Source organism: Epinephelus moara, chromosome 8, assembly GCF_006386435.1.
Source record: "Epinephelus moara isolate mb chromosome 8, YSFRI_EMoa_1.0, whole genome shotgun sequence".
In the NCBI taxonomy this organism is placed as follows: domain Eukaryota; kingdom Metazoa; phylum Chordata; class Actinopteri; order Perciformes; family Serranidae; genus Epinephelus; species Epinephelus moara.
Window position 1 is genome coordinate 9,252,595 of NC_065513.1, and position 27,781 is coordinate 9,280,375.

At 39.9% G+C, this 27,781-nt stretch overlaps 1 protein-coding gene across 1 annotated transcript; it reads right to left on the reverse strand.

The window, feature by feature from the left end:
* On the reverse strand, positions 1-27,781 carry adam28 (ADAM metallopeptidase domain 28). The gene is made up of 23 exons (XM_050051980.1): positions 27,620-27,781; positions 27,212-27,289; positions 22,480-22,568; positions 22,301-22,377; positions 21,645-21,723; positions 21,400-21,476; positions 18,815-18,998; positions 18,633-18,695; positions 18,279-18,350; positions 17,924-18,093; positions 16,029-16,110; positions 13,346-13,479; positions 11,365-11,542; positions 8,839-8,928; positions 7,589-7,784; positions 7,349-7,451; positions 5,186-5,342; positions 4,909-4,989; positions 3,345-3,438; positions 3,108-3,213; positions 2,933-3,023; positions 2,752-2,847; positions 1-1,766 (listed from the first exon to the last, which is right to left on the reverse strand). The coding sequence occupies exons 2-23, from the start codon at positions 27,267-27,269 to the stop codon at positions 1,734-1,736; spliced, it is 2,310 nt and encodes a 769-aa protein (XP_049907937.1). The 5' UTR covers positions 27,270-27,289; positions 27,620-27,781; the 3' UTR covers positions 1-1,733.

The window sequence follows — 27,781 nt, forward strand, 5'->3', positions numbered from 1 at the left end:
TAGAGCCAAAGCACTAGCATTTCCTTTAACCCTGCCTCCAAACCGCTAGGTTTCGAGCTCACTCTCATCAATGACAGTGGGGAAATGAATCTGGATTCGTCTATTAGTGAGTTTTAAAACTGAAGTGTTTGTACCAAGAAGTTAATGTACCTCAGAAACAGTACAGACATCACAACTTAAGTCCACGGAAAAAAGTCTTTATGCAGCTTTAAGATAGGACAAGTGTGTTAAAAAAAAGTGCTTTAAGCTTTAAGATTTTGCTTTTTGTACACAATGCATTTATACAAAACAATAACAGTTTCCCATTATTAAATTTCATTAAGTGGTTCTGTTTGCAACATTTTTTTGTGACACATCATAGACATTCTTGCTCAGAGCTGCCTGTTACAACCCTACCCTCTTTCAGTAGCATAATCTGGGGTCACTGCCTCCCTCGAGGGCAAACAGTTAAAGCAGAGAGGAGTAATATTCAGTCACAGGCCTTTTAAAATCAAGATTACTACCACCTGGGTATGGGCTTTCTTTAACACAATTTAGGACAGTAACATGATGTCTTGTGTTTTTCAGATATTGGCTACATTTCAACATATACAGTCATCATTATCATTATTTACTATAAATCCTCGCTGCTTTGAACCCTCATGTTTCACAAGTTACAAGGTTTTGGTTAGAAATGCGACAAGCAACATTTAGAAAAACCCCACCACCTTCAGCCTCAGTACTGACTGTGAAACCTGGATATTTTATTTTGTACCTGTTCACATAGTGAACTTGAAACAAGCAGCACTATGATAAATGTGCATTTAAAAAATGTATTTACATAAACCAGATGAGAAATAACAATAAATTACAACCTACAATGTCAAACGTTTTGCTTAAATCTCAAGCAGTGTGCTGATTGTAGAACATAAAAATTATATTTTATTTATTTGGAAATTAACTTGATCTTGTTTAACATGGTGTATTTTTGTCTTAACGCTGGGTTCTGCCATTGTCTACACTCTCACAGACCTAATGTGTCTTCTTACAAAAAAAAAACATTTCATCTATTACTGTCTCGTATTTTAATTGATAATTAATGAAGGTATTGCTTGAGATTTAACAAAAAATATGGACATGTAGCATAGTACAGAACTTAAGAGGGGCAAGGTAAATGCAGTCCTAATCACTGTTTGTTTTCTGAAATCTGAGTTAGTATTTCTATTAAATTGCACTGTACTGCACTAGAGTGCCTGAAATGTTAGATCAAGCTAATGAAAGCAGTTCAGGATATTTCTGAGGCTTAAAAATACAACATGAAATATCAACAAACAACTGCAGTCGCTGAATACTGATTCACAATTGAATCTAGTCTTGTGCAATATTCTGTACCGTTTTTGTGACAAAATAACACAACATGTATAAAATGATATGGCTCACATTCAGGGCCAGAGCTGTTTCCAGTTGTACTAACCCCAACCCTGTATAATAAAAAAGTGCCTTAAAAACAAGTTCATCCCTGTAATATCAAGTCCTCAGTGCATGGCATGCAAGTAACAATTTTAAATCCAGTATGTTCATCCTGCACGCTGCACGTCACTGGAACAAACACTCGATCGTGCTTCAGACAGCGTTGCAGTGGAAAAAAACTGCAGAGGAAACTGCTTCTCTGGATCACCAGCAGCTGCTCGTTGGGGACTATGGACAAAGAAGAGTCTCTCCAGATTTACAAAGGGGTGGCACAGTGTCAGACATCAGACCTTTGGTGGAGGTACTGGCCTCAGAGCCTAGAGGACAAACCAAAAATAGATGTTTTAATTGACCAAACTTTAAAGGAATAGTTAGACATTTTGTGAAATTCACCTTCTTGCTTTCTTGCAGAGAGTTAGATGAGAAGATGGATACCACTCGTGTGTTAAATATGTAGTTGCAGGCAGTAGCTAGTTAGCTTAGCTAAACATAAAAGCTAGAAGCAGGGGGAAAAAGTGAGCCTTGGTCTGTCTAACATCTACCAACAGCTCTAAAGATCTGGGTAGTTGTGTTTTACAGCCCATTATGTGCTGGACTACTTCTTGGCAGGTGTCAATGGCAGATTAAAGGAGCTCTATACAATATTCAGAGCGTATGGGTTGTCTGCATATGGTTCTCAACATGGCTGAGCTAGGGGCTAGCAGCTAATGGTGCTAACTCCAAAAACAGCGTTAAAAACAGTAACGGTGCTGACAGCTAACAGTGTTAACCAGGGTGGGGAACTGGAAGGTGGAAGATATGCTACCACAATGACCCCATCCCAATATCAGCGATAAGCGTCATGTGAGCGCGGTGTAGAGTGGTTGTGATCAGCTAGCAGTGGGATACACGCATGCACCAAGCCCCCAGGAACAGTATCGGGCTATGAAGCTAATTTAACATAGTGGCCACTCGGCCACCATAAGTCTCTAGTGTGATTGTTCTATTGGCCCTGTAATGGGCAGGATCCAAGTAATTTCAAAACATGGCAACAGAACTCATAGGAATAAAGGGCGCCCATACAGGGGAGAAATACAAAACTTGATTTTGTCTGTGCTTTTCTTTTGTGGCTTTAATAGAAGTTATTAACACATAAAGAAACATACGGCACCCCAGCTGGTGCCAATCTGAATGGTATACCTGATCAAACTGTTAGTGAAGAAGTATGTAAAGATTTTGATTGTATCTCTTCGAACGTTGTGGTGTTTAATACAGTGTCAAATGAGTGTGAGCTGTGTGTAATGTGGCAGGAATCACAGTTACCCGGCGTGCAGCTGTGTAGTTCTGGCTCGGAGGTTTAGGTCTGTTCCCTGCTGGCGGAGGTGGAGGTGGAGCTGCTTTGGGCTTTCGCCTTCCACCCTAAAATTTCAAGTATTATTAATGAATGCACAGTTATATGTCATATGCAAACTCAGCATCTGTAGTACACATTAGTTCAAATTACCTGCACTGGCATGGGCTGACTAGGAACTGGTGCACTGTTTAGGTGGTGAGCGGAGCTGTTCACTGCTGTCGGCTTCCTCCGCGTTTGTGCACTGTTAGAAAATGAGGGACTCAAGTGAGTTTACAGCAACATACATAGCTAAACCAAGACCTGAAATAGGGTGATGATTACTTACGTTGGCAATATGGGACTTTGGCGTTTTTTCCACCAGAATCCTAACACAGCAGCAATGATACCTAAAACCACTAGAACAACTACCACTGCGATGGCAATAGCTGGTCCTGCAGAAATGGAATAGAAATCAGTTTTGTTTGGATGCAGTGGTGCAACATCAGTGATTTATTAAATTTAATATTAGTTGTGCAGAAAGCACACATTTTGATACTAATGAACAAGTATGGGAGGGTCTTACCTGTAGAAATGGGATTCAAACTTGCATCCTTGGACTCGCAGTAAGGAGGCATCCAACCAGGCTCACACTGACACTCACTTCTGTGGTTGCACACCTGAAAAACACAACATAAATCCTGCCATTATCAGATGTTATCACGTTGTGTTTAATGACCCCTGTAAATGCATGGCACCATTAAGGGAATACTTCACCCACAAAATGACCATTTGTATATCAGTTACTCACTCTGTGTTACGCTGAATTTGTGAAAAAACATTTTTATCGCATGCCTTCACAGTGAACGAAGAATCCAAAAACAGAAACAATTCTTGATGACTTTAAGTAAAGGGGGGCCGCATTTAACAACAACAAAACTATATCAAAACATCTGTTTACAAACTCTCACACAACTCATGCGGTATAATCAAAGTCTCATTTATCCAGTCCTATGTTGAGTACATCCCAAACACATGTATTTTGCACATGTTTTGCCCAAACTTCTGATTGGTGCTCCTTTCATTTTTATTTTTAAATTGTACAAAACAAAAATAATACTCTAATCTTGCTTAAAATGTTGAAAAGCATGTTTCATCTTCTACTCACTTAACTATTCACAATTACAGAAATTTTGACCAGGGGTGCCCAAACCTTTGCACGCCACTGTAAATAGATTATCTTCAGAAAAATTCAGTAACCCACTCATATTCAACACTGGACTTGTAATTCGTCTGCATCCTCCTACAGGATTTAGAACAACTCCACCAGTTCTCTGTCACATACAGGTGAAACTCAGCTGTGGAATAAGTATCGTTGTATTGCAACACAAACCTCCTGCCTGTTTTCACAATCTGTAAATCCAGGATAAGTATAAAGTTATATATTGTGTTGTTTTCTGTCCTTGTATCTTATTTAGCAGTTGTATGTCATGCCTGCTAGAGGCAATTTACATGTGTACTTCATATTCATTTTGTTATAGTACTTTTCTATTTTCTTCTGTTTGTTGTGTCCATGTGTTTTATACATTTTAGTGTTCACTTTTTCTTTTTTTTTTGAGTTGATGTTATTAGATAGAGTTTTCAAAACTTTTAATCATGTAAAGGTCCAGTGTGTTGCATTAAAGGGGGATATACTGGCATAAATGGAATGCAATTTTCATTATTATATTTTCATTAGTTTATCATTACTGAAAGAAGTGTAGTTTTAGAATCAGCTGTTTATATCTACACATGGAGCAGGTCATCTTCCATGGAGTCAATCAATCAATCAATTTTATTTATAAAGCCCAATATCACAAATCACAATTTGCCTCACAGGGCTTTACAGCATACGACATCCCTCTGTCCGTTGTATTTTATTTTATTTTTTTACAGTAGCCTACAATGGACAAACCAATGCTGCATCAGCAACTGTAGTTCTCCTAAAAGTTTCAGCTGGTTGCAATCTGCAATCTTACCATAAATACCACTATATCATACACACTAAACCTCTAATGTGTTACTTTTGTTACCCAAATAACAACGACAAAAAAACAACCAGATTAATAGATATTTAAAATAAATTCTGAGCTGTGTCGACATGTACTTACAGCATGGCCTCTGCATTTTGCCGAACAGTTTACATTTCTGTACGCTGTCTCAAGCTCCACACACTGACTCTGGCTGCACACCTTGAAAAAAAAAGTGAGAGAGACATTGCATACTTTGATACGTACTGCAAAGTAAGTGCTGCAACATTCAAACAGGTGAATGTAATTTCTCCATTGACTTTGTAGCAATCATGAACAGAAAACACATTAAAAGAACGAATAACTGTTTAAAAACATATTTTAAAAAATCATTCAAGAGGCTAACAGAGCTTATTACCATTCCAACCCCACATTTGGTCCCAGTGTCCACCTGGCCGTAGTCTTTGGTGTGGTCCTCAAAGAAAGCTGCCTTGCAGTCACCGACCCTGACCATGCGGCCGTAGGCTGGGTTGGCATTACCGCCATGGCAGAAGAGCTTCCCACAAAACACGTCTCTGCAAAGGAAAGAGTGGGGTTAAATATGTACACAGAGCCAATTCTAACTACAAGCCCAATTCTAAAACAGATGGAACGCCATGTAAAACGTAAATAAAAACAGAATGCAATAATCTGTAAACCCTTTTTGACTTATATTAAACTGAATACAGTCAAAAAGACAAGATCTTTAAAAATCAAACTGATAAACATTATTGTTTTTTGTAAATATACACTTATTCTGAATTTGATGCCTGCAGCACATTTCAAAAAAGTTGTGTGTGTGACATCACCTTTCCTTTTAACAGCATTCAGTAAGTGTTTGGGAACTGAGGACACTAATTGTTGAAGTTTTGAAATCAACATTCTTTCCCATTCTTGCTTGATATACGACTCAATAGTTCCCCAACAGTCCAGGGTCTCCGTTATATTTTGCACTTCATAATGTGCCACACATGTGGGAGTCAGGTCTGGACTGTAGACAGGCCAGACTAGTACCTGCACTCTTTTACTATGAAGCCACACTGAATGTGTCTCATTGTCTTGCTAAAATAAGCAGGGACTTCCATGAGAAAGACATCATCTAGATGGCAGCATATGTTACTTCAAACCTGTATGTACCTTTCAGCATTCATGGTGCCTTCACAGATGTACAAGTTACCCATGATGCCATGGGCACTAACACACCCCCATACCATTTGAGCTGGTAACAATCTGGATGATCTTTTTCCTGCTTAGCGCAGAGGACACCACGTTCATGATTTCCAAAAACAATTTTAATTTGTGGACTCTTCAGACCACAGCACTCTTTTCCACTTTGTCTCAGTCCATCTCAGATGAGGTTGGGGCCAGAGACGTTGGAGGTGTTTCTGGATGCTGTTGGCTTTCTCTTTGCACGGTAGAGTCTTAACATGCATTTGTAGATGCAGCAATTAAATCTGTTAACAATGGTTTTCCAAAGTGTTTCCGAGCCCATGTAATAATATCCTTTATGTAATCAAGTCAGTTTTTAATGCACTGCAGCCTGAGGGCTCGAAGGTCACAGACATTCAATATTGGTGTTCAGCTTTGGCCCTTACATGCAGAGATTTTTCCAGATTCTCTGAATCTTTTCATGATATTATGGATTGTTGACAGTGAAATCCTTAAATACTTTGCAAGAATGCATTGAGATACGTTGTTCTTAAACTCACGGCCTGTTTGCCCACACAGTTTTTCACAAAGTGACCGTCCTTGCTTGTGAACATCTGAGCCTTTCAAGGATGTCCCTTTCATATACGATAATGATACTTACACCTGTTACGACTTTTGCAACTTTTTGTTGTTGAATATTCCAAAAAGGTGTTTTTTCAGTAATCCCCAACTTTTCCAATCTTTTGTTGCCCCTGTCCCAAATTTTTAGTTTATCAGCTTGGACATTAAATATCTTGTCTTTGGACTGTATTCAACTGAATATAAGTCAAAAAAGATTTGCAAATCATTGCAGTCTGTTAATATTCATGTTTTACAGTGTCCCAACTTATTTTGAATAGGGGTTGCAATTCCGCGAGCAAAAAAACCTTAATGTAATGTCAGTGATCAGTGTATCAGGATGTCTCTTACCACCTGTGTAATGGAAATGTTTTGTCCCTTCCAATCAAAATACTCCTTCAAAAAAAGCTGTAAATATGTCTTTTTAAGGACAAGGACAAGCAGTCTATTTAAAGATCAATGTATCACCTGACATGTATGGATGCTGAACATGTTAAAACAGGATTTTTGTGGAACTCAAATTGTTAATTGTACCATACTGGTCTATGCACATCAGGTCATTAGTAATATTAACTGTAAAATAAGAAACCAAAGTATATCAGTATGTAAGTCCATAACTCTCCATATTGACATGGAACAGCAGGTTTTGGTGTGCTACCCCAAGATAGTCAGTGGCCCCATCTGGCCACCCCGATCAATCATTTCTGCAGGCACCACTAACTTTTAAGGGTCCATTGCAAAGCAGTTACCCTACTGTATGTTTGCTGAGACTCACTGTTGCTGGCAGGGGATGTACTGGTTTTCTGTACGTCTGCAGAAGGCGTAGTAGGTTCCTCTGGTGTTATGGTTATAGCATTTAGGACGGCCCTCTGTAGCACCTGATGACAGAAGAGAAATTCATGGAGCCCTTTTAGCGTTTAATGGGATAGTTACCCTATTCTAATATTGTCTCTTTCCTTAACAAAGTAGTGTGACGAAACATGACAACAAATACATGAAAGAACAGGACACTCACTTGGTCCATACAGTTTGAAACACTGGTTCGGCCTCTGTGGACACTGGCCGTTGTAGCAGTATCCCAGGTCTCCATTGCATGGGAGGCCATTCACCGCAAAGACATCCTCAGGACAGGTGGCGCTCTTCCCATCGCAGTACTCTGCCAGATCACATTCATCCTGCTTTCTGCGGCACTCCGTGGTACTAGGTGAGATCTGTGTGGAGGTGGGAGTCACAGTACGTCAGATCAGATTACATACCATGTCATAGATTATTCAATATGTAATGCTTTATAAGTATTAAACACTGTGAAACTGTCTCAGTGTATGAATATATGTGAATGAATACGTCACATAAATAACATCGCTTTGCTTTGCCTAGGTTGTGGTTGTGTCTTTCAGACATCATTTTATGTAACCCAGTTAACCGAGCTCTTGAGGCCAATAAGGTGATGTGTTTTTGGATCTCAGGATTTTGTTTGTTCAGGATGTTTTCACATCTTCATTATGTTGTTTTATTTTGAACGTCTTGTACTTCTTTGTGTTTCCTTTGTCTTCTAACATCTTGGGACAATGTTGGAAATAACAGTTTTCACTTTAACATGTTCAATCATTCATTCATTATTCATAACCGCTTATCCTAGTACAGGGTTGTGGAGGGCCTGGAGCCTATCCCAGGTGTTATTGGACGAGAGGCAGGGTACACCCTGGACAGGTCATCAGGTTATCACAGTGCTGTCACATTAAGACAAACAACCATTCATTCTTATATTCAGACCTACGGGCATTTTAGAGTCACCAGTTCACCTAACCTGCATGTCTTTGGACTGTGGGAGGAAGCCAGAGAAAACCAATGTTGACATGGGGAGAACATGTACACTCCTCACAGGATAGCAGCAGTTCAAACCCATAACCATCTTGCTTTGAGGCAACAGTACGAACCACCGCACCACCGTGCAAGAATTCATATGCTAATTATGACAAAATTTCACACATTGTCTAATAGGATAAAATGATGAAGTGGTGATATTTTATGTCCAAAAGGTCAAAGGTCAGGAGGGTGGTTTACTTGTGAGCTTGTGAGGTTTTTTTTGTTTTTTTTGTTTTTTTTGTCCTGGTACAAGTTCAAATATTTGCAATACCTAAAATCCCCACAAGAGGGCTGCAGCAGTTCAGACACTTGGATCACAATACACAGTGAAGGAAGAGTTCATGGTAGGAAAGTCCCTGCAGCAGGTACAACAGGATTTATGAATTCATATTTACTCACCTTACAGTTGTCACAGCACTCGCCCTCAGCACACTGTGAACCCTCCTTCAGGGTGCAGGTGGTGGCATTGCAGCATGGGTTGAAGCACTCCTGTAAGGACAAGAGAGAACTTATTAGGCTGTTGTTAATCCTTTCCTTCAACATGCTGTGTTACACTTCCTTCCCCTCAGGAGTGTTCTGTTATATTAGGTTTCCTCTGAGTTGTGTGTTTCCCTCTAAAAAAACAAACCAAAAAAACTTTAAACATCACAGTGAGCTCTTCTGCCTCCTTCATTATTAACTTAAGTGACAGTGTATTCTGTGGAGACCTGGGTGATACTAAGACAGAATTCAGTCTCTGTGAACTAAATCTTGTTATTATTTTATAATTTGTTATACTTGATGTAGATGACCAGAAGAAAATGTTTGTGGTATTGTGGTAGCTTGCATAAAAAAATATGGTATATAGTAAGGGCTGGTGTACATGACTTAATGGAGCTCTATATGATATTCAGAGCATTAATATAGCAGCAAACTAATATTTGCTATGTAAAGTTACAGTGGAGTAATGGAGTCCTGAGCAGAGAGAGAAGTCACACTACCTCTGTGTGTGTTGTAATCTGAGCTTTTCTGTTTGTTGTGGTGGAAAGTCTGGCCGCACATGCATGTTGGTGCATATGTGTCCTATGTGGGTGTCACACTGGCTAGCAAATCCCCCCAGATTAGCACTGTTAGCTCCGTCAGCACTGCTGCTGTTGTTATCACCATTCACATTTTTAGCACTGTTAGTTGCTGTTAAGAGCCGTGTGCAGACAACCACTGAATGATGAGCACGGTCTCACTCCAAAGCCGCCGACACGACGTCCCAGAACATCAACAAACAACGCACTCAGGGTACCTTGCACTTCGTATGTGGACGAAGTCCATGACCAAAACGTCAATGTGTGACAAGGTCGGAGTGAGAATGTGTTGGAATGATAGAGCTCCTTTAACTCCATACATCTTTACTCAAAATACCACAACATTCACTTATACTATGGGGTTTCTCCTGTCAAAATAGACTTTTGAATAAAATCTCAATATTTAATGAGCTGCTATCTGTTAAAGAGCAGGAATCTGTAGCAACAAGGCACTCCTGCTGCATACCACATTGAGAGTGGGGGTGTGAGGAGCAAGCAAGCATTGAGTTTGTTGTCTGTGCCTCTGCTCAATACCAACAGAGGCCCAAACAGGTCTGAACACATTTGCAGCTGCTGTCACTGGAATGAACTTTGTGAAAATGACTAGTTACTAACTGCTGAGTTATGCTTTGCAGGTTATTATGATGGAATGTACAAACAAAATTCAGTCAGCTTTGTCCTCCTGCTCTCTCTGCCTGGTTAGCATTAACTAAAGCAGCAGCAGCTGACATCCAACACTGAGTCGTTAAACAGTCCCAACAATTTCACAGTGACACTGAAATGGCTGTTAAATCTGTTATTAATAACCATTGGGTAATGTTAGCCGTGTGATGATAGCAGGTAGCCAGAGAGAGAGAGTTAGAGAAAGTGAATCAATGTGCTGCACGCAGCTTTACAATGCAATGAGATTTTACCCATTTAAATGTGTTGATGATTGCAAGGTCACATAGAATACACAGGGATTACCTGAATTTGCGATAATTGCTACAATCACAACATCGCATCATCTTTGAGGGACAGAAAATTATTCTAAGAGACAGGATTATTAAAGTACACAAATACTTTTATGAGTAAAAAATAATTGAGATGCTGTGCACTATGGAAGCTGTATACAGCGAGCAGTTAGTAGGCTAGCTGAGGTTAACTTAATAGCAGCCCAAAGAAAAAAGCTGTTTCTGAGCCTGCATGTATGGGCTCTTGGAAAATGATACTTAATGTACAATCCAAACATCTTAAAAAGAGCTTTAAGACTTCACATCAGATCGTTGTGTTGGTCTGCACTAATGTGTCTGCTTTCATTCACAGCTGAAAAGAAGACAGACTCTGATTCCCCTAATAATAAATGGGTTGGTGCATGTCCACCAGCCTCATTCTCATAATGCCTTCAGGCAAAATAACTAACCAGAAGAGTCAAGATCAGACAGAGGAAACAAGGTGTTGAGGCTTACTCTCAGAGACAATGGCCTTGAGGCAGATACACACAGACACATTTTCAAAATCAGTGCAGTGAATGCATTTCACTCTGTGTGCTTCGTCGTATTGCCACAATGTGAAATCTTTGGATTGGAATAAATTGCACAGCCCCTGTATCACCAAATTAGATAAACAAAAAGTATGTTGGGAGAGAGTTTATAACAGCGCTGGTCAACAGCTAAAGCCTTTCTCACCCTGTTTCTTTCAATCATAAGTAAATCAGGTGTAAATTACATTATTGTATTTTGCAAACATATTTGTAGGCAAAGTAATTCACCCTTTCTATGATATATTCCTTGATCAATATAACATTTCACTGTATATATTGGTAAATCTAAGCCCTGTGGTACTCCTCTGCATGTCCTGGATGAGCGCTCTTTTTTGGTCCATTTACCTCCACACTGCCACAGTCACACTGCTCCCCTCTCTCCACAAAGCCGTTCCCACAGACTGAAGGAGCCACCACAGCTCTGTAGTCTGGTTTGTCCAGCATGCAGCTGGGGCTGCGCTTGATCAGGTATTTCTCGTAGTTGCTGCTGCTGCAGCTACTAAAAGTTCGAGGAACATTCCAGCTGAAGAAAAAAAACAACACATTTTTGGGCAAAGTCACATTTTTTAAAGGACAGGCTTTTTTTTTTTTTTTTTAAATTAAAACAGTGATGCCATGTATTCTTCTACTTCTTCTTCTAGCCTCTCAACAAAGCCTCTCTGAAACAGTTTTTGAGTAAATCTAGCTATTTTTAATTTTTCACAGCAGACATTGTGACTTGTCAAAAGCACAGGTGTAAATAATAATATGACTCTAATGGCTCCATTATTAAAATGTCCCACTAAGTCATGACAATGTGACAGTCAGAACATGCAATATGAGGACCCTGCAACCACAGCAGCTAAATGCTTTTGTTATTTACACCTGGGCTTTTCCTACTGTGACATGTCAGAATGGCTTCTGTTAAAAGAGTACTCCACTGATTTAGCATTGCACTTTTATAACACTCAGACTTATCACGTCAGACTCATGATGGACATTTTAAAACAAAACAAAGGTTAAATATCGTAACCCGAGTTCTATTAACACAGGTTGAGCCCTCTACTAGACTCTATGGATAATACTTTCCTCCCATCATGAGCACGCATTTGGCTACTGTAATTTACATAAACGTAGGTGACCAATCAGGATGTGTCTACATGTGACATAGGAGCAACAGGCCACCAGGTGAAGGGGTCCTCCTGTGTTAATAGAACAAGGGTTACAATATTGTAACCTTCGGTCTATGTCACACAAGCTTTGCCCTCAACTGGACTCTGTGGGTATAATGGGTGGAGCCTGATGAATGAATGCCATGTTAGGACATAACACCAGCCCAGCTAAACTGATCCTGACTGGCTGAAACTTATCAGCGGGCAATCGCTATCGCAGAAGAGCTGACAGCGTCATACTGCTCCTTACATATTGTGGGCTCCACATGTATTCGGGTAATCATGTCCCGATTGGCCAGCTATGTTTTTGCATATTTCACAAGGCGAATGAGTGTGCTTGATTGACGTATTATCCATAGGGTCCAGTAGAGGGTGTAGCTACTGTATGTAAGATATAACCTTGATGAGCTCTCTTGATGAGCTGACGGACACAGTGATGTCATTCATTAAGTTCTACAAAGAAATGTACCAAAACAGTGACACTTTATGACAATAAAAAAGCCTGGTTCCCGGAAGACTTACACCTCCTATGAAAAAAAGAACTGTGCATATAGAAATGGAGATAGATAGACTACATAGCAAGGTGCTGCAATGAGAAAAGCTAAGATCGGCTATGCAATGACACTGGAGCAACAATTCTCAACTAGTAATATCAGATCAATATGGAAAAATCTTAAGGACATGATGGATTACAAAAAGCCCCTGCTCCCTTCCAAACAATGACCCTTACCTCCCACATCAATTAAATAAGACACTGTTCACACTGGGTTTTTAAAATCCACTAAGCCAACCGGTCTGTAGAGGATGCAGTCAACATAACTCTCAACCACACCCTGCAACTACCAAACACCTACACATCCTGTTCACAGACTTCAGTTCAGTTTTATCTATCTGTCTGTCTGTCTGTCTGTCTGTCTGTATTGATGCTTCTTCTTCCCTGTCAAAACCTGGCACCTACAGAACATTACCCACAATGCAACCAGTTTGGTCAAGTTTAGTTAATGTAGCTACACTGGTCTGGCAGGCACCTCTAAACTGACTCTGATGTGCTAAATTGGTGGAGTTTATTTAAAATTGTCATCAGATGAACAAATCAATGTTTAACTGCAGTGGCTGACCTACTTTTACGATACACTTTTTGACTGAGGTTTTTTTTTTTAAACAACTTTTCTTACCTCAGTGCTGCAGCCATGATGCAGCTATCACCAACACAAGCACAGGCACTAGAGTCATCATGGTCCATGCCCAGGTTATGGCCCATCTCATGGGCCAGTGTTGCACCCACTGCAATGGCCCGGTCATTATGATCCTGAGAGGGGGAAGTCCTGAAGTTTAGTCATGTTTACCACCATTTTACATTTGTTTAACCGAGGTTTGCCATCTAGCTTGTGACACAAATATGTTTCCTCAATCTGCTTTGTGTCCTGACTTTCTGACCACAGTCATGTTCCTATGATGGAGTCTAGACGTGTCACTGTATTATCATGTGAAGAAAAGTTACACTTCCCCTTTAGAATAATACATAACAGAGGTTTAGAGATTTGGTAACATAATGATGATTGTTGGGAACTAGTTGTCAAAATAATGGCATTTTAAGAATGAATTGTAAATATTTGCTTAAAGGGATAGTGCACCCAAAAATGAAAATTCAGCCATTATCTACTCACCCATATGCCGACGGAGGCCCTGGTGAAGTTTTAGAGTGCTCACATCCCTTGCGGAGATCGGCGGGGGGAGCGGCTAGCACACCTAATGGTAGACGGCGCCCCAGACTAACGTCCAAGAACACAAAATTGAAACAAAATTTTCGAAACAACTTTTTATGTCAGGGCTTCAGGACACTTGGATCACTACAGATGAGCAGCAGCATATTTTGTGGTTTCAATTTTGTGTTCTTGGACGTTAGTCTGGGGCGCCGTCAGCCATTAGGTGTGCTAGCTGCTCCCCCCGCCGATCTCCGCAAGGGATGTGAGGACTCTAAAACTTCACCTGAGCCTCCGTCGGCATATGGGTGAGTAGATAATGGCTGAATTTTCATTTTTGGGTGCACTATCCCTTTAAGTTCTGACACTAAAATAAATTTGCAGCGGAAGCTGGAGAGTCAAATACATGGACCTAGATCTGCTTCCCTTTTTGCACTTATTGATTTTTTGGCTGCCTTTAGATTTCGTAACTCATGCTGTAACAAGTCAACAGCCATGCTAGTGGCACTGTATGGGTGTACTTAGGCACAGTGTTGCCTTGGGCTAAATTGTAACCACAACAACTTTAACATGCTAATGTGTAGCAGGTAGTTTTTAACATCTTACTTTATAGTATTAGCATGCTAACCCATAGTGCGGCTGAGGCTGATGGAGATGTCTGTTTTTGCAGGTTTGGGGTCAAAGTTGGACAGATTAAATATTTTACCTGGTGGTGGCACTAGATGAAAAGTTAATGCATAACTAAAGTTATTACAATACATCCTGAGGGAGACATGAATGTAGCCTATAGAGACAGAGCGCAACGCGTCATAATCTGAAAGCCACGCCCCCAAAGGGGAAACGAGGCCCGCTTTCCCCTCCGCTTCTTCGCTCACTTCGCTGTCATTCTGCCTCTGCAGCCGCGCCTTCAAGTCTCCACGACTGAATTGCTAGCTAGCTAAAATTATTAGCTATAGCTAGCTAATAATTAGCTAATAATAAGATGGCAAAGGATTATTTTAGCACACTATGCCTACCAGATTGATATAGTAGGCATTGATAAGCTTAATATTGCTGGTCTACCTCAGTGTCCCTTCTCCTTACCTTGCTCGTCTTGGAAGAAACATGATGTGGAGATTCTTTTTTAAGAAGATGAGCATTTCGGCATGCCCAGCCGTCAGCCTGTTCCTACTACTGGTACACGTTGTTGTTTTGAGACATGTCTCTACATGCTGGTAGATTGATAGAAGTGCTAGAGTGGACCGCTGGAATGGACTGCTTGAATCGCGGAGCGCTGGGCACAATTTTAACAGAAGGTGCATTCATCGACTGTCAATGCTTTAGCTTAACATACATAAATACAGTTAACTGTTACTCTAACAAATATGTTTGACAAAGTGTTTGCTGCACACATAGGCATACCGAGTGTCAGGATCCCACAATTTCTTCCCTGTTGAAGCCTCACGTTTTATTGTGTGTCCACTTTTGTCTTCTACAAGGTTACGTTTTTCTGCTCGGCAGCTGGTGAAAGCTAAGCTCTGGGTTTTTATTGGCCGTGCAGCCCACCACACAGCAACTTTTCGGCATTTGGACTAAGGGAGAACTCAAACAGGCTGGAAATGGAGGGGAAAGTGTGAGGGGAAAGCGGGCCTCGTTTCCCCTTTGGGGGCGTGGCTTTCAGATTATGACGCGCTGCGCTCTGTCTCTATGTTCAACATCCCTTAGTTATTGTGATTTTTCACTTCAAACCATTTTTCACTTCAAACCATAAATGTCTGTACAAAATGATATGGTAATCCATCCCATACTTATTGAGGTATTTCAGTTCTGACCAAAGTGGTGGACTGACTGACAGAAAGACAATGCCATCCACAGTTTTCTGAGACTGGTGAAGGCATGACCTGCCCTACTTCCTTTCTGATTGGCCAGTACATTGCCTTCTTTGGATGAGTTCATTAGATTTAGGCAAGAGAAGTGAGATTGGTAAAAGATAGGTAAGAATGTCAGGGTAAACCAATCAGAGTAAAGCAGAGTAAGGCAGAGCAGAACGTGAACGTGGCTTAATATGCATTCCTTGGTTGCTAACATTACACCCAGCCAAGACTGTATGGTGCACAAGATAAAGCAACCAAATAACAGACAGAACAAATCTTTCTTTCTCTCACAAACACCTTACCTCTATTACTCCAACAGAATGACCTGAGCAAAGAGTCCCAATGTAGGCCAGTCCCACAGTAGCTCCTTCAAAGTCAATACCACTGAAAGACAAGTAATGACAATATAAGAAACACTCACACATGAATTGTGCCAAAACCATACCTATGGTGTTCATCTAACAATCCACATCCACATCTCTTCATACTCTGAATCTCATTTGCCAGAATTTCTTTCTGCAAAAGACCATGTTTTAGGGGTACAATCCCCCTGGAAAAGCAGGGATATCTACATCAAAAACAACGCAGCGATATCTTGATAAAGAAAACAGCCGTTTTTTGTGGTACTATCCCCGCTGAAAAAACAGTCATTAATCACTATAAAACACCTACATTTGGGGCTAAAAAGCCCCGGAAAAATGCCATGGCCATGCCATAGGTCACTGAAAAACACCCATGTTTGGTGCCTAAAAAGCCAATGGAAACACATCCATGGGTTGCTAAACCACAACCCACATTTGGGTGCGAAAAAGCTGCAGAAAAAAAGGGGGTCGTTAAAAATCACCCACGTTGGTGCCTAAAAAGCCGCTGGAAACACAGCAATGACTCATTAAATTAAAACCAGTTTTGTTGTTTGTTGGTCTTGAACCTGTCTGTAACTTGGCAAGCATTCTGTGCCTAGGTGTCATGCCATCCATCAGCATCATCATCACCCCTCCACCTCCCGAAGCCAGCTCATAAACTATGTCGCATTAGAAACACTGATGTGCCTATGAAATGTGCAAACGTAACCTTTTTCGGTTTTTCAGATATGTAAAACACCATCTGCAGTTCTGTAGCTTTCATTTGGTTACCTCTTCTCTTGATTTCCTCATGAGTCCACAGAAAGTAAACAACTTTGCCTCTCTTACAAAGGCATGATTTGGTTATGAAATGACTTACCAGGTCAACATGACCTAAACTGGCACTATAGGGTGTGACAAAACAACCAAGTATTTTAAAGCCTCCGTTCCAAAATGTTCCATTTGGCTGTTTGTGGGGAGGAGAGTTTCTTCTGGCATCAACAACAAGTTTCAAACAATTAAGGCTGGCAGCTCTTGTAAGCCAAAGTAACTTTGAAATACATGTTTGTTCAGCTTATCGAGGCGTAGCTGACATGCCTCCTTGTCGTGAATGGAGTGATACAGGCTATTGTTTAAGGGCTGTTAATGCTGCATGGGGGAAACTGTGTCTGACTATCATTTCACAGACTACTGTTGAAAACTATTATGGTTCAATGTGCAAGTACACGAAATCACATAGGCATGATGTGGAAACAAAGTCGTTAAACTTGTGAAACTCAACGTGACTGGTTTTGCAGTTTTAAGATGAGAACTAGGGTTTACAGTTTCCTTCTGCTTAACAAGAAATATAAACTGCAGAGGCATGGAAGAGGAGAGTCCACACTGTAAGGCTCTGAGATAACATATCCTCTCTCTCCTGCTTAGATGTGGCAAATTTACATCTCACAGATACTTCATAAGATACAGTCTCTAGCCTTGTTTGATATCTAGTGTCGGAAAAAAATTATAGAATAAAAGATAAAGTCCGCACACCAGAAACTGCTCCTTGAACGATTTATTCATGTGTTACGTTTCGGGCCCCTGCCCTTCATCAGACATCTGATGTCTGATGAAGGGACATCTGATGTCTGATGAAGGGACATCTGATGTCTGATGAAGGGCAGGGGCCCGAAACGTAACACATGAATAAATTGTTCAAGGAGCAGTTTCTGGTGTGCGGACTTTATCTTTTATTCCATACTTACCTTTTGGTCCAGCACCCAGCATTAAATTTTTTTGGGATGTGCGTGCTACTTTTACCTGTTATTGGAAAAAAATTATAGCCCATTTTGTCTACTTATCGAGACTGCTCATACCTGATGAGATGTGCGTTGTCATGCTTTTTCCTTTTCATCAGGTCACTGTTCCTCCACTTCATAAAAGCATTTAGGTTGGCCCCAGCTGGGGGGGTCACATTGATCAAGTCCCCATTGGTCCAGACTTCCAGTCCTACCAGAGCAATGAAGGTCCTCAGGGGCTTGTATGCCTGCAAGCAAGCAGGACATCACCAGGAAGAAACCATAAGAAAGGTTTCATCCACACTGCTAACGTCAGTCAAAAACAGGATGACTGCATGTCGTCACAAAATGACACATAAAATACAGCTGATTGTTGGTTATGTGTCATTTGTGCTCTGGAATTTGTCGAGAAATAGCAAATGATCTGACTCACCATGTTGACAAAGTTGACAATTTCAAATATCCTCTTTCTGAGCTTTGCCTCATCTCTCTTCATCTTCGTGTACTGAAACATCATATTAGAGCAAGGTCACATCCTGTCTATCAGCAGTTGGTCATTATAAATATCCCATGATTTATAATCGCAAACTGATTATGACCAGAATAACAATTTGTGATTCTTATCAGACCCAAAAAGTTAGAAAAGTGTTAAGCGTTTTATGTCTACAGACATTTACCAACATCAGAAAGATAACTTTGGTCGTGTCATTCACAGTAAAAAGTGCAGGATTAGCCCAAAAAATATTTCCTCTGGGTTTCACAGTAAATTTCCGTGTGTGTATCTTACCGCACGATCATCAGCAACGAGGTAGAGCTCAATGTATTTCTGTTGCTGGACGATAGATATACCCTGGAGGACAAAAGAAGGAAGCATATAAAGACACCTTTTAGCCTCTTAAAGCTTTAAATTTGTCAGACTTGTCTTGTCATGTAATTAGACCGAATGTGTTATGACAGCAGTGGTGTTACCGCTGATCTGGAGCGGCTCCGGCTTGTTGGGGGTTCGAAGTCGCTACTCCAGCTGGTGTTGGTGACACCACAAACTGCAGGCGTGTAGGTCTTGTTGTCAAAAGTCATCACCGCATGATCCCCCTCATCCCCATCAGATAGGGGCTCAATCAGGTACCTCTGGGCAGACGTCTTGAAGTAACCTCTAAACCAAAATTATGACAAGTAGTCTTTTATACAGAATAAATATCGCTCTAAGGCAGGAATAAATCAGTTGAGTCACACTTCACTGAGTGGAGCCAAAAGTCCCCTTTTTTCTTTTTGTTTTTTTCTCTTAGGAGCAGGTAAGCTACCTTACAATCATACATGAACATGAACTTAAAATTGGGATATGGTTGTAGCTGCTCATAATTTAACCTCTATATATCATATACAGTAAGGTATTTTAATCCAGGGGTGTCTGGATGGGGCCACTGAAAATCTTGGGGTGGCACACCAAAGCTTCAAGCTGTAAATGAATTTCAAGAATTTGATTATGCTTTTATATAGGGTAACTGAAAACTATGTTAATATGGAGAGTTAAGGAATCGCATACTGATAAACTTTAATTGCTAATTTTACAGTTAACCCTTTGGAACCTGAAGTGACATCACTTTTCTTGTGCTTCTTTCAGATGCCTTTCACATGTTTTTAACCCTTTGAACTCCCACACATATCCCACAAATTGCCAAACAAATAAATAAATTAAAGTTATTATTATATAAAGTTATTATACAAGTGGTTCATTGTTCCTCAAACAGGCTGGTTATCCTTTTCCTTAAAAAGCTTTAATTTGAAGAATATATTGATTGTAAGGAACAGAACATTAACTAGGAACAAGCCTTCTCAAGTTCAGGGGAAACTTGTTAGTACCAAGCGAATCCATTATTATTCACACATGTTGAGTTGAGAGTTCAAGGGATCCTTTTGAAAACAGCCATGCCAGTGAGAGTTCAAGGGATCCTTTTGAAAACAGCCATGCCAGTTGTTCCCTCACCAAAATTTATACTCAATGTGGAGCATTATTTAGCCTCGACAAGCTTTACTGACATGGTTGGTATAAGCGTATGCCTTTGGTAGTTTAGTTTCAGGAGATACCACAACCTTTGCACTAGCTTAAGAAATGAGTGCGCCCGCTTTCCCCTCCGCCAACAGTAATGTTGGCCCCAAACTCAGGGGCTGGCACCCCCTTGGGGTGGACTGTGGGTCAAGACCCTTCCAAAGGCTCACAGGGGGGCTGTAAAATGATTAATGTAAATAAAAACAGTGTTCAGTGACCAACATTTTGTATGTTAATAAAGTAATTAATTTATTTGGAGGTCCCTACATATTTTCTCCAATCAATTCAATCAATTTCATCCAATTTCTAAATATGCTGCCTCTTGGCCAGGGCTCGCTTGAAAAAAAGAGATATCCTATCTCAACGTGACTGCTTTCCCCTGGTTATATAAAGGTTAAATAAAAAAAGATAAAAAATAAAATTGACATTTGAAACATAACAACGAGCCCCAAATTGACAACGCTTTTTGAAAAGGGCCTCAAGCCAAGAAGATTAGATAACACTGGTTTAATGTTCACAACAATATGTTGTATGAGGTCATCATATGTTTTAAAGCAGTGGTCTTCAATTTTTGTCAGACCAAGGACCCCCTACTACATAAACTGTATTAAACTGACTTGCATATTAAACTGGGCCAACAATAATGTGTAGGTTGGCATGAGCACCATGTTATAACATACCTTTTTATGGTGCATACAATACTAAGCTATTAAAGTAATGATATTGGCAGATTCATATATTTATACATCGTTTGTTTCTAAGGTAGATGCTATTTCAGAGACTTCTGAACACTTGGAATATTAACACAGCTAACTGACTAATATGCTTCAATACTGTGTAACTTTTAGCTAACTAGTTTGCCTTTCTGTTATGGACAGGTGTTGCACAGTGATTTAGAGTTAGCTAGCTAACATGATTGGGATTCATTGGTAACAGTTAGCCTATAATCAATGGTGGGTACTATAAATTATTCTTATTATTTTTATTTATTTATTTCACATATATTTTAATTAATAAAATTAACAAACAATATTTTGGCGGCCCCCTGCAGTAACTCTGAGGACCCCTTCCCGCAGGTTTTGAAAGGTTTACTTGGAAAAGTAACTATAGTAACAGTCACATAAATGTAGTGGAGTAAAAAGTGCGCTATCTCCCTCTGAAATGAGAAGAAGTATAAGGGAGCATGAAATGGAAATACTCGAGTTAAACACAAGAACATAAAAATTCTACTTAAGCATAGAACCTCAGTCAATGCACTCACAGCTTTTTTCTGCTGGCAGTATGAATCAAAAACTCTATTACGTCAATGCAATCTGGTTCTCTGGTTTCATCCATTGACATTTATTCTAACCAATTAAGATAGCATGAGGTTATCTCTATTAACTCTGTTTATAATGGGAATATGCATTATTGTGAGATACCATATGGAGGGGGTTGTTTTTGGATGATTTAAGGACAACTAACTCTCATTAAGTAAAGTTAAAGAGAGGATGATTTGAGGGCTCACCTGAGTCCATCACAGGTGCTGATGCTAACAGATGATTCATTGTCATTCAGAATCTTCCCATGATAGTAGCAGTGATCCTGATAAAGACATGAGGATGATGACAGGGTTATCAAGAAGGAAAAATAAAACATATCTAGCATTTACTCAACTTTAGACAGTCAAAGAAATGTTTTGTTGAATGTGAAATTTGAGGTAAGTCACATAGTAGGTATGGGGAACTGAAACCAACAATGCAGAACACTTACTATGTCATTCGGAGTTTTGGTGACTCGAGTCCCATCTTCTTGGTAGTAAGTTTCAGTGTAGTCTTTGGTGAGTAATTCACTGATGATGCAAAAATATAAAAATAAATGGCCATCATGTCATAATGTGTCTACTTCCTATATGATTCATCAGGCTTGTTTTTGGCTCTGACACAACACACCAAATATTCATATTGAAAATAAGTGAATTCAACAGTTTACAGCAAATGTGTGACATGGGAAATCTGATAGTGAGGCTGTAAAAATCTGTGGTGAACAAAGAAATAACATGGCCTTCAATGTGTCTGCTGGCAAAGATATAAACTAATGAAATGAGAGCCACAGGTTTTGTAAAAAAGAGAAAAAAAAGAAAAGAGAAGTAAAACAAGGAAGTAGCACTGAGACATTGTTTTAAACATTGACTCAACTTCTTACCATGTTAAGACTTGCTTTTTCCCAGGCATGATAATCTATTGAACCAACAACAGTGGATCTATTCATGTCTCCTCTGAGTGAAGATGTTGACGGTTAATGCTCAACAAGCGATCAATATTTTAGAAATTCTTTGACACTGGATTACCTTCAAGGTTAGTTATACCATGTGTGTTTTTGTGCCCGACACTTGCCAGAAGTCTGGCTTTAGTGAAGGAACAACTTACTTATTTTTTTCTAAGTGCATTTCAATGTCTCTTCCTCCCACAGTCATTGCATACTTCATGGTCTCAGGCCTGAGATGCTGCAGAAAACAAAGACTGATTGAAACTTGTCTGTGTACGCAAGAACAGTACAAATGCATCTCTGTGACACTGAAAATAAAATGTGAAAAATACAGATGTACCTCTGTGTCTCTTTTTCTAACTGTGTGTAGTCTGACAGGTCGGACCACCTCATAGTCCTTCACCTCTTCAAAGTCTCGCCCATGGCTTTCTGTGGAGATACAACATACATCATATTACTTTGTGCCAAGAAAGAATGTGCTCATTTAATGTAAAGGGCAGGGGTTCTCAAACTTTTTACACCAAGTACCACCTTATTAAATATTAGGCTTTACAAGTACCACTGCTATGACTGATGTGAAAATGCAATAGCGTAGGCCTACCCTATTTGGCTGTGGACCGTTCACGCAGGAAGCGCATTTATTCCTAATCAGGAGATTATTTATTGTTAACTTATGTCAGTAACAGCCATACTATACAAAGAGGTAATACTAGAACTCTCCCACACAACTCTCATAAACTGCTAGGGCCAGCCCCTCATCAGTTGCTGTGAAGACTTCACTGGAGTAGGCACTAACACTTGTGCTGGGTTGATTGTTGAGAGTTTCAACAGAGCTGCTCGAAATATTCCCCTCCTGATCCACACTTCTCTTCCTAATAGTTAGTGTTGGCACCATGAGCTCGGACATCCAGAGAGAGCTCAGAGTAGAGCCGCTGCTCCTTTGTGTCAAAAGGCGCCAGTTGAAGTGGTTCGAGCATCTGATCAGGATGCTTACTGGACACTTCCCCTTAGAGGTGTTGCGGGAACGTCCAACTGGTGGGAGGTCATGAGGCAGACCCAGAACATACTGGAGGGATTATATATCTCATCTGGGATCCCCCAGGAGGAGCTGGAGAGTGTTGCTGGGGAGAGGGATGTCTGGAATACTTTGCTCAGCCTGCTGCCCCCCTGGACATGGATATGCGGATGGAAATGGATGGATGGATGGATGGATGGATGGATGAATACAGGATTGGATGGAAACATGATCGTTTTTACCTCCGCTAACTATCTTGTCATCACAGTTTAGCTCGTTCTGTATGCACTTGCTACGTTCATGAACTTAACTACGTACCAGGCTGATATAAAAACAAAAATATTACAGGAAAGGTCAAACTAAATTACACGTCAGGAATGTCATTTGAAATATTGTCTTATTTTGACAACGTTATATATATATATTCTAATCAGATATTTGGAGATCCCTCCGTCTCCCTCATAGTTTGGGAACCAGTGTTGTAGGGTATATAAAGTCAATAGTTGTTTAAAGGTGTATGTTTTTAATAGTCAATTTAGGCAGTTTAGCATTGAACCCCCTGTATCCTTTCTTTGTGCTAACTAACTATGCTAAACATGTCCCATGCATTTTCCAAACTAAATGACAACATACAGTGTTTGGCATGCTTCCAATCAGCTTGGGTGCAAAGAGTGATCAGTTAAGTATCGTATAGTTAACATCTGTGGCTACAGTCAACAGAAAAGCCACATGAATGAGATCTGAGAAATATTGTTAGTAACTATCATACAGTTCATCAAGCCCAACTTCCCATTGACCTAGTTTTCGTTTCAGAGTTTGAGGATATGTTTCAGTATAGTGCTGCCAATAGTGTTCTAATAGCAGAGCATTAGCAACTAAATTTGTTATCACCCATCTTGTCAACTCAGTCATTTATGTTAATAAATCCAAATTGTGTTCATGTTTGTGTCAGAAATTTAATTTAATTTAATACACCACTGCAGGGATAAAATGCTGTTTTCTGATTTCTTCTTCAGTTCTTTACATTGTGGTTTGCTTTTAAGTGAACAAGAGAAATAGCAAGCACCAGCGCCTCCAAAACTCACTTATGAGCATGTTATATTTCGTTTTCAAGAATCAAAGCATAAAAACGACATGTTCAAACATGAGATTTGTACTGGCAGGAATAAATGATAGTACACAAACATGTTTCATATCAAACTATTCCTTCAAGAAACACGTGTGGAGTTTATTTAGAACCTGGTCCAATAGTTCAGGCTTTATTTTGTTAGTCTGACACACCTCCTGTGACCCCATCTGCATTCTGATGACCCCATACTGGCCCTGACCCTAAGGCTGAGAAACTGCTCGAGCCCCTGGCCTACACAGAAGAGACAGGGAAAGACAAATATTGACCTGCTCTTCTCCCAAAAGTATAAGCCTTCTTATTTTCAATGACAAAAACTCAAGCTGTATGTCAGAAAAATGATTACAGTTTTACAGAGGGATCCTTTAAATGAGTTAGTTAGTTACTAAGTTAGCTGTAGAATTGAGTTATTTATATCAGCCTTCATCGCTGACTGGAGATCATTTCAGGATGGATTAGTACAAAATTGTTGCTTAACTTCCCGTATGCCCTCTGGTGTTTCTGGCTGTGGCTCAAACACTTTGGGTAACCAGCCAGTGCAGTAATTATGGGACTTTCTGTTGCCCCTGCTTACCAGCCCATGACACATTAATATGAAGTGTATACAGTATCAACACAGCACCTGAAGCTCTGTCATGGAAACTAGTGATCAGAGGAGGGCTTCTCTGACAACCTTATCAGCGGGAACACTAAAGGCTTTGTGTAAAGCAAAAGTGTATGCCCTCATATCAGACTGATCAAGTTAAACACACCACTTAACTACTGCAAGGAACAGGGGGGGACATGTCTCCCTCACTTTCCAAAATGCCACTTCTTTCTATTATACTTTCCACTTGATGTTCTCGCTAAAATCTCTTTGAAAATCATTGTCTCACGTTTTTGCCCTGGGTTTCACCTTGTAGGCGACACACAGACTGATTTACCTTGTTTGTAAAATATGTTGAGTTTGATAGCAACGTAAAAAGAATACCTGTAGACAATATTTAGGGCTGAAAAAGTACTACCACCACCTCTGCATGTTTGTCAGATAAAAAAACCCAAAATAGAATATTTTATAGTATTCTCTGAATAGCTGCTTGAATAGATCATAATTTTAAGTTAAAGCAATAAAGCACAGAGTTAAGACACAATATATAATATAATATATAAATATATATCCGATCCTCGGATCGGGTATCGGCACCGATCACGTTATTTTTACAAAATCGGAATCTGTAATAAAAGATCGGAGGAATCAAAACAACAAAAATGGCCAGGTTTTTCTTTTATGTTGTTCATTGTTGCCTCCGCTTTCCAATGTATTGTAACCGAGCGTCTTGGGTTCGCCAAACTGAATGCAGCTAATAAGCAATAAACGGACAGGAGTCGAGACAACAGGTTCAGCGGCCACCGCTTCTCTCATTATTCCAAGCAACACAGCCACACCTAACTGCCGAACTTCGCCTATCACAGCCCTACGGCAACTCTGGAGGGACAGTTTGTTTACAATTCAGAATTTGTGTACATTTTGTACTGCTGAACCACCGATAAGCATTTTGGATACTATTTAGATAAAAAACAAACCTTATAGGACAACTTGGATGCATTCTTTTTTTTGTCTTTCTTAATGCTTTGCAAAGTATCGGATCGGTCTCGGTATTGGACTCGGTTTCAAAATAAATGACTCAGTATTGAATCAGATGCAAAAAAAAAATGTGATCGGGACATCCCTAGTAATCAGTTATAGTTACTGTGAAAAACTGTATTAAGTGGAATTACAGTTTCCTATCAAAATGTTGATGATTACAGAGGTATTACATCTGAATATTCTTTTAGGTGAAAAATGTATATGTAAAATAAAATCATTCTGTTGCTTTGCATTGTTTTACTGTGTAGGCATGTTCCTGGAGATCACAGGTCAAAAAAGCCGTTGGGACCAATTTGGGTGAAACATTTATGCATTTTTAGGACTTTTCAGCTTTATTGCCCAGTTTAAACACTAGAAAAATAATCAAAAAGTCTCATTACTTTGATGAAGTAATTAAAGTAGTTACTTATTACATTTTTAACAGGGTAACTAGTAATCTGTAACCAATTACATTTCAATGTAACCTTCCCAACACTGTTAATAAGACTAGATTAAAAGTTCTCTTTCATTTCTTGTGTTTCCTGTTTTCATCTGTTCTTGAATATAAAATTTGGCAATGCTCCTGTTTCCCAATTTGCTTGTTCATATCTTCCACCTCATCTTTACCCGCCGCCCTCTCACCAATGTTAAGAAACTTTTTAACCAAACATGGTATCTCCCAGTCAGCATAAGCTGTCTCAGAGGAAATGACTGGGATGCTCTGAGTCATGGTTACCTGTCAGCAGGTACACAGTAACACCTGAGAGGGTGGTGGCTTTGTTGTGATCTGAATTCCAGCCTCGTTAGTGTGTCACAACACTTGTAATGCTTTTTTTAAGTAATTCACTTAGATTAGAAAGCAGTAGTTAATGGTAATAAGTGTGCTTACAATGTAAGGACAGCGATTAGGGGTCACTGATAAGCAGGATATTACACCAGGCAGGATAAAGACAAAGTCACTCATCTTGAGCATTGCCTGTCTAACCACATGTTGCACAAGCAAATGGATGAGGTCTAAAAAGTTCCATTATCTCTGATGCTTACAGGGTAAACTTAGCTAATGATAGATCAACCATGGAGGTGGAGACAGATATCACTTATTATCCTCAAACTAATGGAAGGGACACACATATAGTGCCTTCAAGTCTTAAAAGAACATCCTCATTCATTTAATTTATAATAGAATATATCATATTTGTGTTTTAGAGCTATATTCAGGAAGAGAAACCCACAAGTTAAAGTGCCTTTGAATCAATAGGAAACCTAGGCTTTAGTTATTAATTAGCCACCATGCTGAGAGGAGGTAACAGTATCCAGTGACTTACCTGAGGGCTTGAGCGAGGCATTTAGGATGAGGACCCACAATAGGAGTGTTGGCGTCATTGTCCAAGTGCAGACAGTCTCTGTAACAGAGCAGATCTGTGTTCTGATCAGGCTTTATGTGTCTACCTGCATGCTGTGTTGCTGTTCTTGCGAGGCCACACCTTCACCCGCCTCCTGGACCTGTCACAGCTACTTCCTCGTTGACACCAAATTTACAGCACGTTCACAACCAGTCTGAACACGCCCCTGCTTCTCTTAAAGAATGCAGGAAGAATACCACCAGGAGCATTTTGGTGAAAGCTTAACCTGCAGGCCCCCACAATCATTTTCTAGACAAACATACATGTCTTGAAGTCTTTAGGATTACAGAGCAATAGATGACATGTATCTCCTGACAGTTAATGTCCTACCTTTTTGCTGGATCAGGTTTTACCCACTTCTTCTTTTTGAGCATAAAAGCCATAAATCAGCAGTTTGACTCATCCTGTGTTGTGGCTGACTGTCTCACAATACTTTAGCCTTATGGTAATTTCCACATACATCACTTGTTACGTTGCCGTCACCTCATCACA